The sequence below is a fragment of the Schistocerca serialis genome, chromosome 3 (assembly GCF_023864345.2).
Source record: "Schistocerca serialis cubense isolate TAMUIC-IGC-003099 chromosome 3, iqSchSeri2.2, whole genome shotgun sequence".
NCBI lineage: Eukaryota > Metazoa > Arthropoda > Insecta > Orthoptera > Acrididae > Schistocerca > Schistocerca serialis.
Genome location: NC_064640.1, coordinates 1,058,457,016 through 1,058,474,558, shown reverse-complemented (window position 1 = coordinate 1,058,474,558; position 17,543 = coordinate 1,058,457,016). Strand labels below are relative to the sequence as shown.

The 17,543-nt window shown below is 43.6% G+C and overlaps 1 protein-coding gene across 1 annotated transcript in view; it reads right to left on the bottom strand.

Moving 5' to 3' along the window:
- The window catches only part of LOC126471387 (mediator of RNA polymerase II transcription subunit 12-like), a 144,230-nt gene extending 140,285 nt beyond the window's left edge, over nucleotides 1–3,945 (bottom strand). Inside the window, exon 1 of the mRNA XM_050099511.1 lies at nucleotides 3,835–3,945. Within this exon, the coding sequence (XP_049955468.1) occupies nucleotides 3,835–3,945 (111 nt within the window). The remainder of the gene's footprint in view (nucleotides 1–3,834) is intronic.
- Nucleotides 3,946–17,543: the final 13,598 nt, after the last annotated feature.

Genomic DNA, 17,543 nt, shown 5'->3' with positions numbered 1-17,543 from the left:
CCTGACATAAGATTTGTGGTCGTTAAAACTCGAATCATAGTATAATATTACTGGTATTTAAAAAAATTTAATATTATGTTAACCACTTTTGCTGCTGGCAATTCTTCTGAAATGCGAAAATAGTGCATAGAAAATTTTTACTTCTTTATGATGGAATTATATTTCGCAAACCAGCATCATATTCCCTAATCAGACCGACAAGAACGTTGACTGAGGGCATTGTTTAAAGGCCAATCACCGATCTCAAAATTATGCAGTTTGTGTAAGTATTGGAGCAAGGGGGACACGAGGACTCTTTGCATTGTTGCCAGATGCATTCAAGATGCCAGCAGTGACGTTATCCAATATGGTGTCATGTAGACTTGGCAACAGCGCATGGTCTCATCCAAGATGGCAGCCATGACGTCATTCAAGATGACGGATTTTGGCAGGAAGTTTGAATTTTGGTGCCTCGCCCCCCTCCCCAAGAAAAGTGGCGGGAAGTTCAAATTCCAACAGGATAATGCACCGCACTACGGTTATCTCTACTAAGGTCAGAAAATCGCGGGAAGATAGCTCACTTGGCCTACCTCCACTAACCTAAGTCACCCTACTGCCACCTCTTCCTGTGTACTGGCACCAAGTTTGAATTTTAGCAGTAAACAAAGGTTAATTTGCATATCTCTACTAAGCTAAGAAAATGGCGTGAAAGAAAGGGCACTTGCTGTAACATCAGTCACCTAACCACCACCTACTCCTAAGAAATTGTGGGGAAAGGACCTGCAAATAATTCTTTATTTAATAATTTTCACGCAGTAGGGCCATCCAGTGTGTTCACCACGAGACCTAGTGTACATGGTCACCACCAGAGGTTGCTCCCATCTGTCATATAATCCAAGATGACGGCAAACAGTGCGTTCACCAAGGGCTCCAGACTCTAACTGACATAGGACACAGTACCAGCACCAGAGGGCGCTGTTGTATGTGACGTCATCTGATGATGCGACTATCGTTATTCAAGATGGCGACATACATTGTGGTCACCACGAGGCCTAGTACATATTGACACCATCAGAGAGTGCTACTGTGGAGTTAAAAATGAAGTTTCGCAAATGCCACACCCACCTACACTTGGAAGGAAATACCATTATCCTCAACCAACCACCACGTCCCCTTACAAACCCATGTTGTTGGGCTAATGTAACGTGTACTAATGCGTACTAAAGTGTACTAAAGTGTACTAATGTGCACTAACTTGTACTAATGTGTCTATGATGGACATAAGTTTTTATTTTGAAAGCAATGACTCCACCACGAGACCTTGGCTCCAACTGACCTAGTACACATTACTGCCACTTGAGGGTACTGTCATCCCTCCTGTGACCTAATCCCAGATGGTGGCCTGTATGGGTAAAATGGTGCTAAAATGACTCAGGTTGTGCTGGGCTGCTGAGGAGACTAAAGAAGCAGCGCACTCTATTTATTTTGGAAAATTTTATTTAGCGATGTAATATATTTGTCACACTGACACAAAACACTCGCCCTTACATGCTTGGGGTCAGAGTACACAGTCTGCAGACACGCAAAGAACTCCTAATTTTCCCGAATAATTTCAGTACAGACCTGAAAACTGTTGTTAAATAATTCTGCACAGTGATGTGTAGAAACACTCAGTACTCATAAACTGTCCAAATAACGGATATCACAGCCTACAGACCTGCTCACAAATTAATGCAATCAATGTGGGCAGGCACCTCCGGCCACCCCCTGTAAATTAGAGTGCAGAGGAGATTAGCCGCAACCCTCACCAAGTGACGCAGCTGTCAGCTGTCAAACCACACACAGCTACCCTCAAGCATGAGGTGGCCACATCCCTTACACACTTGAGACCTGACAAATTCCTATCCACATACGTGTTCACTTGGACACTGGTGCAGACGCCCCCGGGGCGCGCACAGCCGCGAATCGACGCCAGATGCATGTGAAAGTTCCCCCTAACGGAACATATGAGGTGCGTTCAGCCATGCGTAGCCATGAAATGTCTGCGTGGCGACTCGCCATCTAAAATTTGCTCAATGTTATTCTTATGTCACATGGATTTATAAAAAATAACAGCCAGGTCGACCTCTCAGCAATTGTATACTGTCCCAGAAACAGTTAACGCTCGCTTTCTTCACGTCTCAGCTTGTATGTACAGAAATTCTTGCACTAACAGAACCTGTTCTTGAAAATAATGCCTAATGCACTCTTCCCAGCGCTCCAAACGTGATTCCCTTCTTGCTCTCAACATATGCAAATGTTCTCACCGCTATGTAGAGGTTCCTATATCCCAGTACAAAGGATGTGAACGAATAGAGCATTATGATTCGCTCTTATCGAATTTACCTGTAGAACTACTGATGCCACCGTTATCGACGCTCCTCAGCCTTTTTTTCCTTCTGTGGACAAGACATTCAGCGGTTATTTTACACAGATCAACATATTACAACGACAACTAAACGTCGCAAAGCGCCATGCATATCGCCAAACACGGGAAGACTCTTACTCAATCACACTGCTCCCTCACCGAGGACAGGAGCTTGAATATTACAACGTGAAACCGACCTACGACCCATCAATATATCACTCTGTAGCCTACATAACGTCAAATACGTGAAGAATCCTACTCAATTACTGTGCTCCCCCACCCAGGACAGGAGCTTGAATATTCGTGCGCAAAACGGAGCTCCAACTCAGCAATATATCACCATGTTCTGTGTCGATGTAATAAACGTACAGTTCATATCCTCTGCCAAACAAAATCATCCCTTTTACATCATAGCACCCTCAGTGTACCAAAGTCACGCTCAGAACTGTTCTACAAATTCACGATCGTTATCCCTCGACACAAATGCGTTACTGTTTGTAATCCGAACCTGCTTCCCTGCTTCCTCGCTTTTCTACTCAAATCTCCAGACGCGGGGATTACAAGGACATGCCCATTTTCGCCATAATATTATACCACCTGGTGATCATCCCTCCGGAATTATGGCTTCGGGTACTCAGTTTGTCACACTGCAGGTACTGGTGTATGTCCCGTATTAAAGTTTTGGCTCGGTGGCATGTGTATTGACCCAGCATCGATGGCGATGTTGAGCGCCTTGTCCATGGGTGCACTGTGTGTGCGCATCACCAGGCAAGCAAGTACCCCTCAGTCATTTACACCCTGGCCTGTGCCTCGCCAGCCCTGGGATCGCATCCATGAGGACTTTGCGGGCCGTTTTTGGGGTCCATGTGGTTACTCATCGTCGATGCCTACTCCAAACACCCATATGTTGTCCGCATGAGATCCACCACCACAGAGGCCCTGGCCCAGGTTCTCGCCACTGATGGCCGCCCACACATGTCGGTCTCTAAAATGGTCCCCAATTCACGGCGTCCTCCTTCCACGACTTCTGTGAGGCCAATGGTATCAAACATATCCGTAGCCCCCCTTTCCACCCTTCGTCCAATGGCGAGGCAGAGAGGCCAACCATGGCGGCCCTCACCCCGTTTTTGAGAACCTATCGCACTACGCCAATTGACGGATGCAGTGCGGCAGAGCTCCTCCGTGGGCGACAGCCGCGGCCCCTGCTCCATTTGCTGCTGCCGCCCTCCTCCCGCCCCCACTGCCGGCCCTCGCAGCGGTATACCCCTGGCACGGCCGTGTGGCCCCGCGAGTACGGGCGCAAGGCGGATTGGACACCCGCCACGGTCGTCGCGGCCCGTGGGCGGCGTGTTAAGTCAGTGCAGACGTCGAAATGGTTGGAGCGCCGCCATCATAATCAGCTCCGCCCTCGTGCTGCCACGGACTCGGGCCGCCGCCTCCTTCCCTACCTCCTTTGGGTACGTACAGAGACCTCGGGTCACCGTCCCAGCCCCCGGTTGCCGTCTCTCCGCGGGCCTGCCGCCGGCCCTCTCAGCCTCCGGGTGGATCGGCGGCTCCATCCCCCGCCCTGGTCTCGGGATCGGCTGTCACGGATACCTCGGGGGTCCCTTCTTCCACGCCAATTGCGGTTGATACTCCCAGTTCCTCTTGCCACTGCCGCCCACCTCGGCACCGTCCGCGGCGTTTCCGCCCCCACGCGCAAGTTTCAGGGGGGAGGGATCTGGCACCGCGCGCCGCGGAATTTGAATCCGCGCCAGACGTCGTGGACGTCGAAGACACGTAGAGGTCTCTGCACCGACGCGCCGTAAGCTGTGGCGGCGCTCGCCTCCTGGTCCGCTTTTAGTGTGAGGGCGTCACAGTGGAACACGTGATTCCAGCGGCCAAAAGCGGCGCCCCCGATAGCGTACTTAAGCGCTTGCCTTTCGCTGAGCCAGGAAGTCTAATCTCGAGTACGTCTGTTGTCACATCGCCTCTTGTTAGGCAGCTTACTGACTTGATCTGTGTACGACTGGACGTGTTTGTTAGGTTTTCTTGTGAATCTGTTGTTCGGTCTTGTGGTTGTTTGTTCTGTCCTTCGTTGGTCGTGTCCCTCCTCTCCCGTTGTGCTGTTGTCCGCGGGTCACGCCGCGCTTTACGTCATTTCTACCCCGCGGTCGTCCCGGTCGCAGTTACAACAGCTGCGGTCACCGCAAGGGGCTCTCTTGGGAGTCCAGTAGTTTGTATCCGATGCACCAATGTTTACTGTAACTCTCGATAACTCCCAGTAAGAACGCGAAAGAGAAATTTCGTCGCAATTGAGGAAAACAAGATCCATTCGGTCTTTTTCCGAAAAGAAAAACTCGGCTGATTTCGCCGTATTAAACCACTCCTGGAAATCCATATAGTTTGTAGTTGAAACAGCGTGCGTCTGCCTGGGACACTCGAACTATCTCAGTAAGGATGGGACATAGAAATTGTGTCGCGATTAAAAACTACAGGCCCCATGCAGGCCTTTCTCAGGGAGACTAGCATGGCTACTATCACCCCATGGAGCACTGTTGGGAGTCCAGTAGTTTGTATCCGATGCTCCACTGGCCACTTACTGTAACCCTCGAACACTCCCAGCAAGCACGCGAAACAGAAATTTCGCCGCAATGGAAACGAACGTGCTACACGCCTGCTGCACTCGCTGTATTGCACCTCTCCTTGGAGTCCAACAGTTTGTAGCTGATGCAGCACTGCTGCTCACTGTAACCCTCAAACCAACCCAGTAAGGATGCGACATGGAAATTGCGTCGCGATTCAAAACTACAGGCTCCATGCCGACTTTTTCCAAGAGACTAAGGCGGGTGCAGTCACCGCATGGAGCCTCTTTTGAAAGTTCAGTAGTTTGTATCCGACGCACCACTGCCCGTTTACTGTAACCCTCGAACACGGCCAGTAATGATGCGACATAGAAATTGCGTCGCAATTGAAAACAACACGATGCATGCCGTCTTTTTCCGAAGGGAAAAACGCGGCAGCGATTGCCGTATTGAACCTCTTCTGGGAGTCCAATTGTTTGTAGCTGCTGCATGCACTGCTGCTCACTGTGTATGTAAGCTATATGAACAAAATATGAATCACATTAACTAACAGTAAACACTCAAAAGATGACGTAAATGTATTTTGGAAATGGTTTGTCTTCTGTAATGCTGATACTGCTGGTCACGCTCAGTTTTGCCCAATACTATGTGCTCTGGCCATGCTGCACCTGCTCCGATCTTCCTGACATTAGAAAATGGCAACAGTGAGCATCTGTAAGTAGTGATTCTATGCATGTTATGCCTCATTGTATCAGTTTTTGCCGCTCGGTGGCACCATAGTTGGGCCGCAGTAGTCGCGTTTGGAGAGAAATTTAAAAACGTCCAAGTTGGCAGGCAGTAGCAAATACAAAAGTTAGAAGGACATTCAAAACAAACCTGCTTCTCGGCGTACTGTAATGCAGAAAATTTAGAAGTCAAAGTTTGCAGATGGCAGTAAATTCAAGTAAATTAAAGATTTCAATGTTGGGAAATTTAAAAAGAACTGCTGGGAAATTAAAAAATCCAACTAGCTGAGTTAAGTATTATACCGCAGCCCCCCTCCTTTCATTTCCCAACTAACCACAGCGAATTATTGAAAGAAGGCATCCTGTCAATGTAGTTTTTAAAATACCCACCCCTCCCCTCTCCCCTCTTCACTTCCCCCACACCTCCACCCACCTCTCTGCCCTCCTGATCTCATCTTCACCAAAGTGCAGTACAGTGCTGCTCATCTCCAGTGCAATATTAAAATACCAAGATGACGAAAACAGAGTAATTATCTGGCTTATGCCCTCTCCTCCCTTTCCTCTTTCCAAGCAATGAGAGTGTAATATTAACAAATAGCCCAGCTGTGATAACGGGAAATTTAAAACACTTTTCCCCTCCCCTTTTTCTGTATTTCCATACAATCATATCACCTTATTAAAAGTCCAAGATGATCTAAGAAGACCAATTGTGTGGTTTATAATCAGAGTCCGTTTCTTCTCAACCACTCATAGTGCAATATTAACAACCCAAGATGATGAAAATAGACCACCTGTGAGCCTTATACCCCACATCTCCTTCAGTAAAAGCTAGAGTGTACATTAAACATAATAGTAAACGGGGAACGCTATACGACGACACACTAAACACTAAACGGTAGATGCTAAGTAGTGAACACTAAATGGTAAATACTAAACGCTAAATAGCAAACTTTAAATTCTAAGCGGTGAATGCTCAACAGTTGCAGTCAACGTCAACCACCTAATGGTGAAAGCTAAACACCACACACTGAACGCAAAATGGTGAATGCCATAAAGTAAGCACTGACTGCCTGAAGGTAGTTGATAACAATAAACGCTAAATGTCTAATGCTAATCGCCTAACAGCAACTGATAAACAACAAGAGCCCAATTCTTTATGGTGAATGGTAAATACTAACCACTTAACAGTAAACCAAAATGCTATATGATGAACGCTAAGAGTCTAATGAGAAACGCTAAATGGGAAATGCTAAATGGTAAACACGAGATGTTTAATGGTGAATGCTAATATCAAGTGCAACATGCAAATATATTACAAATGTCTACGAAAAGTGGTGACGGATAAAGATATTGTTTAGCTGAATCAGTTTATGAAAAGTGAAATATGATTGTCAATCCAAGTAGACCTCCGGTATAATGTTAAAAAGTGATTCCAAGGACTACATTATGCATCATTGACATACAAACATATCTCTGTATTTCTCACATCATTAAGTGCTGTACACTTTACCGTTGTCTCTCTTTGAAAGTAATAATTTCTTTTCTCACACACAACAACATCAAAATTACTTTATTTTTTAATATATTGCAGACGAACAAGGGATGGGAGCATAGTATTTAAACAATTTTAAAATGGTGTCAAATTATAATATTTCCGACGTATGAGTACACTTCCTTCTACTGTCCTCCCTACATACATTAAGCCACAGTTTAGTGTTGAAAGATAAAGATTTTCACCATATCCTTTCAGAGTCCATAATACTCATCATTTCCGTCATAAAAGTGGTGCCATGTTACATTATTTACATATGCAGTTTTATCTGTGACATAATATTAATGTGATGTCATTGTTTTTGTATCCCGCTTGGAAGGCAGCGCGTGGCTCTACTCCTTAAAACTGACAAAGAGGCCGAATGAAAGGAAGCGAGTAGGAGCAGGGGTGGTAAAGTACGTCGGTACTGCAAGTAAAGTGAAAGAAGTTTTCACTGGTGCATGAAAATATACAAGTGAATATGTATCTTTGGTACAAATGAGCACGTAGGTGCGAAGCCAAAGTCCGGATAAGAAAATCTCCATAGTAAGCTAAGCTGAACCGATGGTTCTCGGCCGTCTGCTCTCCATGAACTGGGTGAAAGTGGAGCGGCGCTCGAGGAGCTGCACAGCGTCTCCTAGATGGCGCTGTCGTCCGTGTAGATCGTCCGCTCTCGTAGTGCCAACCTACACTGTGGCATCGGAACTGTCGATACCACAAATGTCAAATTTATACACTCCTGGAAATTGAAATAAGAACACCGTGAATTCATTGTCCCAGGAAGGGGAAACTTTATTGACACATTCCTGGGGTCAGATACATCACATGATCACACTGACAGAACCACAGGCACATAGTCACACGCAACAGAGCATGCACAATGTCGGCACTAGTACAGTGTATATCCAACTTTCGCAGCAATGCAGGCTGCTATTCTCCCATGGAGACGATCGTAGAGATGCTGGATGTAGTCCTGTGGAACGGCTTGCCATGCCATTTCCACCTGGCGCCTCAGTTCGACCAGCGTTCGTGCTGGATGTGCAGACCGCGTGAGACGACGCTTCATCCAGTCCCAAACATGCTCAATGGGGGACAGATCCGGAGATCTTGCTGGCCAGGGTAGTTGACTTACACCTTCTAGAGCACGTTGGGTGGCACGGGATACATGCGGACGTGCATTGTCCTGTTGGAACAGCAAGTTCCCTTGACGGTCTAGGAATGGTAGAACGATGGGTTCGATGACGGTTTGGATGTACCGTGCACTATTCAGTGTCCCCTCGACGATCACCAGTGGTGTACGGCCAGTGTAGGAGATCGCTCCCCACACCATGATGCCGGGTGTTGGCCCTGTGTGCCTCGGTCGTATGCAGTCCTGATTGTGGCGCTCATCTGCACGGCGCCAAACACGCATACGACCATCATTGGCACCAAGGCAGAAGCGACTCTCATCGCTGAAGACGACACGTCTCCATTCGTCCCTCCATTCACGCCTGTCGCGACACCACTGGAGGCGGGCTGCACGATGTTGGGGCGTGAGCGGAAGACGGCCTAACGGTGTGTGGGACCGTAGCCCAGCTTCAAGGAGACGGTTGCGAATGGTCCTCGCCGATACCCCAGGAGCAACAGTGTCCCTAATTTGCTGGGAAGTGGCGGTGCGGTCCCCTACGGCACTGCGTAGGATCCTACGGTCTTGGCGTGCATCCGTGCGTCGCTGCGGTCCGGTCCCAGGTCGACGGGCACGTGCACCTTCCGCCGACCACTGGCGACAACATCGATGTACTGTGGAGACCTCACGCCCCACGTGTTGAGCAATTCGGCGGTACGTCCACCCGGCCTCCCGCATGCCCACTATACGCCCTCGCTCAAAGTCCGTCAACTGCACATACGGTTCACGTCCACGCTGTCGCGGCATGCTACCAGTGTTAAAGACTGCGATGGAGCTCCGTATGCCACGGCAAACTGGCTGACACTGACGGCGGCGGTGCACAAATGCTGCGCAGCTAGCGCCATTCGACGGCCAACACCGCGGTTCCTGGTGTGTCCGCTGTGCCGTGCATGTGATCATTGCTTGTACAGCCCTCTCGCAGTGTCCGGAGCAAGTATGGTGGGTCTGACACACCGGTGTCAATGTGTTCTTTTTTCCATTTCCAGGAGTGTACATTATTTACTTCTCGCTAAAGATCAAAATGTCTCCAAGGCCAAATGTATACATTATATATATATATATATATATATATATATATATATATATATATATATATATATATATATATATATATATATATATCTGTGTTAAGTATGTCAAATGCTGCGACCTCTGGTAATCATTTCCCTTTCCCTCCCTCTGCCTCCTTCTTGCTCACACATATCTTGGTACTTCATATATCAAACACAACTAGGCTCCTTAAACACACATGTGATCAGTAATAAGTTCTGGTTGGTTTTACAGAAGTTGCAATAAATTTTCCATGAAGTTACCCTCTGCACTACATTGTAATTTAATTTCCTCATTAAATCAATTCTCTTACATAGCTTGTGTGCATCTGTCTCGTCATTAAATATCATCTCTAGATATCTTTTTTTTCTGCAAAACAATATAAATGCTAGACCTCTGAAACATTGTGCTCATCAGCAAGCCACATTACACGTGTTACTTACTGTCAGTTCAGCTCTTCGCCTGCCACTGCCACACAGCGATAGCAACACAGCCCACACTGAGATGCCTCTGCACGTCTCACCTATCCTGATAAGATACAGTCCAGCTGAGAGGCAGAGACAGTCACTAACGTTTAATGGGAACAGTGCATAGAACGAAGAGTGTTGCTCACCCTACTCAATTCACGGATGCGTGTATAAATTTTTGTAGCTATTACCTGCCGCAAACACCAGAGAATCAGATCTGGCTCACACTGCGAGTCACAGTCAGACTCTAGGGGACACAAGGAGTGCACTGTTGCAGTAGACAGAGCACTCTTCATAGTACATCTCCACACCGAGCCTTGTCATAATAAAGAGGTGCAGACAGCATCTAACGGCTCATTCTGTGCGACTTGCACCGTGTAGCCATAACACGTAAGCTGTATGCTCAGCTACTCCTTGACATCCGAGCACTGAGTGAAATTTCGAATGCAACGCTAACTGAGAATAACTGAGACAGCATGGCTGGGAAAAATCCATTGACACCTCTAGAGAAAGTGGGAAAACGGTGGTCTCTCCTGGTTGGATGAGGCTATGTGCAGCTTAAATACGAATCTTTCCAAACCAACAGTCTCAGTGCTTATATTCAATATATTCTCATTCATGATTTGTTTTACGTGACACTGAGGTGACAAAATTCATTGGATACTTCCTAACATTCTGTCGGACGTCCTTTTTCCCAGTGGAATGCAGCCACTCGACGTGGCTTGGACTCAAGTAGTCGCTGGGAGTCGCCTGCTGAAATATATTCATCCGTGCTGCTTCTGTAGGAGTCCATAACTGTGAAAGTGTAGGGCTTCGTGTGCGAACTGACCTCTAGACTATGTCCCATAACTATTCAATGTGATTCACGTCGGGTGATGTGGGTGGCCAAATCATTCGCTCAAATTGTCCATAATGTTCTTCAAACAAGTCACTAACAATTGCGGCCCAGTGACACGTTTGGGAACATGTAGCCACTAATGTTAGAAACTGGTCTCCAAGAAGCCAAACATAACCATTTCCAGTCAATTATCGGTTCAATTCGATCAGAGGACCCAATCGATTCCATGTAAACACAGTCCACATCGTAATGGAGCCACCATCATCTTGCACAGCAGTGCCTTGTTGACAACTTGTATCTGTGGCATCATAGGGTCTCCATGACACACAAAACCTACCATCAATTCTTACCAACTGAAATCAGGACTCATCTGACCAGGCTACGGTGTCCCACTGTAGTGTCCTACCAGTATGGCCATGAACACAGGAGAGGCGCTACACGTGCTGTCGTGCTGTTAGCAAAGGAACTCGTGTTGGTCGTCTAATGCAAAGCCCATTAAGTTGGTCGTCTAATGCAAAGCCCATTAATGCCAAGTTCGCGGCACTGACCTAACGGATACGTTCGTCGTACGTCCCACACTGATTTCTGCAGGTATTTCACTCAGCATTGCTTGTCTGTTAGCACTGACAACTCTGCTCAAACGCCGCTGATCTCGGACGTTAAGTGAAGGCCATCGGCGACTCCATCGTCTGTGGTGAGAGGTAATGCGACAAGAAACTGTTTGGGATCTTTGAACCCATCATGGTTGACCGTTATGCCAATAAATATTCGATTTTTGAAAACTGAAATCCTGCAAACACATTCTAGACAATAATCTCTGGTATCAAAACGCCTTATGTATGGGTTACCCATTATTTATAGTTATATACTTCTTTCTTAGGTTTGATACTAAGAACGGCGGTCATGATAATGATGACGATGTCCAAAAAATTTCAGGTGTTCTTCTGCTATTGCAGCTTCTCATGCTGTTGCTGCTCGATAATTAATATAACATTAAATGACGAAACACACATGAGTGTTTAGTAATACTGTTAATAGTGAAATACGTATTAAATAAAAATAAAAACAGGTATGAGTTATCAGGATATATAGGTTGTTCAAAAAATGTCGATTACTTCGAGAGGTCGTCGTATTCACCGAAAGAAGAAAACTAAGTCCGATAAACATGGCTCCAGAAATACATACTTTCCGACATAAACACGTTGTTATAGGAAGGGCTGCATGTCGGTTGGTTGCTGATATTAGCACAGTTCTTGTATTGGCACTCCATCAAAAGCGTCGGCAGGGTATTATGATGTCTGACTCACAGTATCCTACCTACCATTAGGTGGTCTGCTGTCAGTTGTGCGGTTCGAGTCGTGTTGTCGGCTACGCTAGTTTTCGTCGTGTTTCTGTGCCATACTATACACTACTGTCAACCGTGGGTAGGTATCATGGCGTTTTATCTTCTTCACTTATTGTTTACTGTTACTGTACGTACAAATGGTGTAGTATATTTACATTTTCTCTCTTCCACCACTTCTTACCAACGGAAGCCTACTACTCGACAAATGAAATGGCGGATATGATATTCTGCTATGGTTTAGCAAATGGACGTAGAGTGCGAGCCTGTGCCATCTACGCTAAAGAAATAATAATTAAAAAAATCCATAGTACAGAGTGCTCTCTGAAACTCTGTTCAGCAGACTCTGTTCATCAGACATTTCAAACGTCTGAGGGACTCAGGTACCCTTGCACATCGGAAGACTCATAGTGGAAGGCGCTGCACGGTACAAACGCCTGATATCCTGTTATGGAGGAATGTGTGCTGTGTTTGGTGAAAAACAAAAAAGCACCATATTATCGGCGTGTGACGATTGACAACAGCAGAAGGCAAGTTTCACTCTCCTATCTGTGGGGTAATTCATGAATAATTGCTATGCTCTTATCATCTACAGCGTGTTCGGGACCTAAGGCCACAGGATCATCATAGTAGACGGTGGTTCTGTAAATGGCTTTGCAGAAGTGTGCCACAGATCCCCTGTCCACATCCAATATTTTATTTACCAATGAGACACAGTTCGTAAGAGATGGTGTTTTGAATTTTCATAACCGTCGCATATGTGCAGATGTAAATCCGCAAGCATTTCAGGAAAGAGGACATTAACACTGATTCTCAAACAATGTATGGGCTCAAATAGTTGGCGATAGATTAATGTGCGACCACGAAAGTTAACTGGGGCACATTATCTAGAACCTTTCATTAATGTATTGTCTACCTTGTTGGAAGCTCTACCAGTGCAGTAACGATTATGAGTGTAGTTCATGCATGGTGGCGCACCAACACACTTTAGTCACAATGAGCACAGACATCTGACGCAGACATTCCAGAACCGCTGGATTGGTCAGGGGAGCCCCATACCATGGCCTGCTTGTCCCCCACATCACCACCCCCTAGACGTTTGGTTGTGGGAAAACTTGACGTACGAACATTAGAGTGTCGCATTTTCAATGCATGTGAGTAAGTAGAACAACAACTGGGTGTACTTCAAAGGATGTGTCATTCCTTGCAGAGGGCAGAGGAGTAAACTGTCATGAATGGACACACACACACACACACACACACACACACACACACACACATATATATATATATATATATATATATATATATATATATATATATAACATCGAAACAGTTGGTAAATTGAAGATTTATTTAAACCCCTTTACCACAGTTTCAACGTTCATAAAAACGTCTTCTTTAGAAGCAAATATTGAGAATGTAAACACGTTAACAGTGAAAACACACACACACACACACACAGATATATAATGTCTATGTTTAAGTTGCACCAGTTCATTTAAAATGGCTCCATCTTTGTAAGTACAATGTTTAAAATGCCTCTAATTCATCTACTAGATGAAGCCTATAACCTCTACCTCCTTTGTGCAAAAGTCTTGAGTCTTCTAGTTTCTGTGTAGTGTTTTACAGAAGACTCCCACTGTCATTAACGTAACAGAGAAGTAGCTTGAGCTTGCTTAGGACTAATGGACACATCATTTTCCCCGTCAGTTAAGGCAAGTGGCTCTGTGTTTCTTCGTCGTTATGATGTAAATATATTTCTAGAGGTTTGTTGTTCACAGTTTTTCAGCTATGTTATTTTTGTGTGTTATACTCGTTTTACCATCTTAACCACCCTACCACTATCCCTCCCCCCTTCCTTTTCCTTTCCCCCACTCAACATCTAACTTTCCCACCTTCCCTCTCTTCCCCTCATTACGACCCTGGTTTTTTCGCTATTGCTTCTATTTGCAATATCTCACAGTCTACGTAATTCGTTTTTACCACAGTGACCTTCTTAGATGGTAACTTATTATCTGTTTCCTAAAAACACTCAACAGCCCAAACCATATAAAACATCGCTTTATGTAAGACAATCGGTTCCGACGGACGTTGCTATCGTTTTCAGGTCTGTGTGAAAGAGCATATACATGGAAAGTGTCTCATAATATTATTTAAGAGACAACATTTGTGATAAACGTTTGAGTTTGGCATTACATAAACGGGAGTTGAACTGTAAATTTACATATCTTAATTTTTTTGTTTTGAAACGTGCTTATTTTATGTTGCGTGTCACGCGAAGTAGTCATGTTTATAAAAATCAGCACATTATAAAAGGCTTGCCATAACTAAAATATTTAAAAAAAACATAGAGCATCTTTAACAAATGGCTATGTTGCCATTACTTATATATATATATATATATATATATATATATATATATATATATATATATATATATATATATATATATATAATGGCAACATGGGCTTTTTTCACTGTTTAGATTACGTCAAGCTTACTTAAATAATGAGCTGCTGTGTTCTGCGTTCATGTGATCTAACAAATATATTACATCACATGAACGCAGAACACAGCAGCACATTATTTAAGTAAGCTTGACGTAACCTAAACAGTGAAAATCCGCTTGAAACGGTGTATAAGATACACCTGACCGGTAACATCGCAAAAGATAACATTTGTAAAGCGTCCTACAATCGCTAAGTGACTCTTATATCAGCACCGTGTAAGAGACTGTAAAAAATATTCTTTTCACATTTAGATTTAACTACTTTAATGAGTGACCTTTACGAATAATAACAGTTACAAAACTGCACTTTACTTACAACTGAATTACATTTTTATTCATATTTTCCAATTCGCATGTTATTACTACTGCATGCATAATAGAAAAATTCAGGTATTTACTTTGCAACAGTTTACTTCATTTTTGTTGTTGTCCCGCATCCATACCGCAAAGCAACAGTCGCGAAAGCGCACAGGTCCATTGCTGCAGGTGATGGTGAGGGAGTGGGGCGAGAGTGGGTTTGGTAGGATACATCCTGAACAATGATAGAGTAGCACTTGCAGTGCATAGGTTCAGTAAATACCCTCAAACTACAAAATATGTACAAATCTTTCCAACTAGTTTATTGTGACCTTGAAGTATAATTATTCACATACAGCTATGTGTAAAAGCGTAGAATGCTAATATTGTGAGCCTGGTGAGACCAGAAACAACCACAGTTCAAGCATGCCACATAGATGATCGTCCTTTAGATGGACAGAGTTTTTCTTCACAAAAGTTGCTATAGACAGGCGCCAGTCGTATTTTGCTATGTGGGGCTGTGCATACTTAGGTGTTGTACTGCAATGTAGGAAAATGTATATGGATATGTATGACAGAGAAATTATCACATAAACAGCAGTATGTGACCAACCATGACAAAAACTAATAGTACCTGTTATTTATGTTATGCAGGTAGCAACATGGCTGCTTTTCTATTTCTGTGTTTGGAGTACAATATTTCTAAGAATAACGATCTTAGCGTAGTGACAACTTGGGGTGCATATCATTTCTGCAGTGGGTAACTGCAGAAGGGTAATTAAAGGTATAACTAAGAAGTCCCGTTATATTTGTGCAAAGAGTCTCAAACATTAAAAACATAAGATTACACTCATTTAAGATAAAGAGTCTTGGTAGATCTTTACATTGTGAGAAATGTGGTGTACTCATAATATCAATGTACATATAGTAACATTATGGATACTAGGAGATGGTGTAATCTAACAGCTGACATAGCTTGTCTCCCTATGTGCAGTCAAATTTTCTTTTAATTTTTTAGAACATGGCAAATTACTGACATAAATATACAATAATAACACCTTACGTTATGGGACCCTTCCTTACATCCCACTGTTGCAAATGGATGTTACACCACGAGACGTACACAAATTTGAATACAGCGAATACAGAGAACAAAATTGTGCTGATGGAGGTTTGAACACAGTCCAACCCTTGAACACTTAACCACGACGCCGCAGCTATAAATATTCGCTGAATATTGAACTTGTTAAGCTTGGACAGCTCATTATTTCTACTTCGCTTTTTCTTAACAGTTCAGTATACCTTCTTCTTATTTTCATGCTTGATCTGGGTTCAGATTTTGACAGACTTTTCACTGGACCATCTTATCACTAAAACTGAGGGGGATGTCAGAGGGAGATTCCGTTGTTAGGTGAAGCTAGTACATAGGCTAAAAACTATTTCGACATATCTTGCTTCTCACTGGTTCACACAGTAGTATGATTTTACAGCAATTGTAAATTAGTTACATAGATGACTTCAAGATGTAACATATTTGTAAGGAGAGACCATATCAAAGAAATTCGTGTGAAACTATTACTGAACATAATAGTGCGTTGTGGTGGGTGGTGGAAAAAAACCACAATTAACATTTCAAGGTAAAGGCTAAAAATGTGAAAGTGCAACATATTTTATAGGCGCCAGAAGTATTTAATATTATTTAGATATGTTATATATAGTTTAAGTAGTGTGCAACATATAGCATGCCTGTATAACAGCATAGTTTTAAAAGTCTGTACTTACGTTATGCTATGTTTCTGTGTGCCATGTGACATGAATAAAATAAAATATAAGGGTTTTTCCAACATATGGAAGATGGTAGAGCAATCATTATCGAAAGTGCTGACGAATATTATCATATAATGTAAAGTCGCTTTCAGGCTAGTCATTTATATCATACTCTGTTACTAATTTCTCATATAAGAAAAGGCATGAAACTGCTGGTGTTAAAGGGAAGTATTAGAACACATGATTATACAGGATGAAGGAATTGTTATCTACAAATTCGAACTGCTCATTAAGAACATCACTTGCTTGACTTTTTCCTCGGCTATATACTTGTAATTTTAAAAGAATGTCTAGTTTTCCAGCTTTAGGGGAATAGCGTAAAATTTTCATGTCATGCTCTATATTAACTATACTGGGCTTGGACTCTCTTACGCGCTCACTGAAGCTAGTGGTATTATAATTTCCACTGTGCTCCGCAAACTTGTGTAAAATATCAAAGACACAAAATCTTTTGCATTTATCACATTTTAATTTATAGCCACCTATGCAGTTATACTTATTCTCATGGTCTTCTATTTTATGCCAAAGTTTGACTCCTAACTTGTTGAGTTGTTGATTTTTATCCACATAACAACTTGGCATAAGGTCCAATGTAAAATGAAAACGTTGCACAACAAAAAGAGTTTTAGGTATGTAAATGTACAGTTCAACTTTTCTGTAATGCCAAACTAAATCTTTTATGTCAAATATTACGTCACAACTCATGTTATGAAACATATTCCATGTATGTGTGTTTTCTTACAGACCTGAAGATGACAGCAAGTCTGTCGAAACTGGTCGTCGTAAATAAAGAAGTGTTTTATGATATCTAAGATGTTGAATGCTTTTAGCAAGTATAA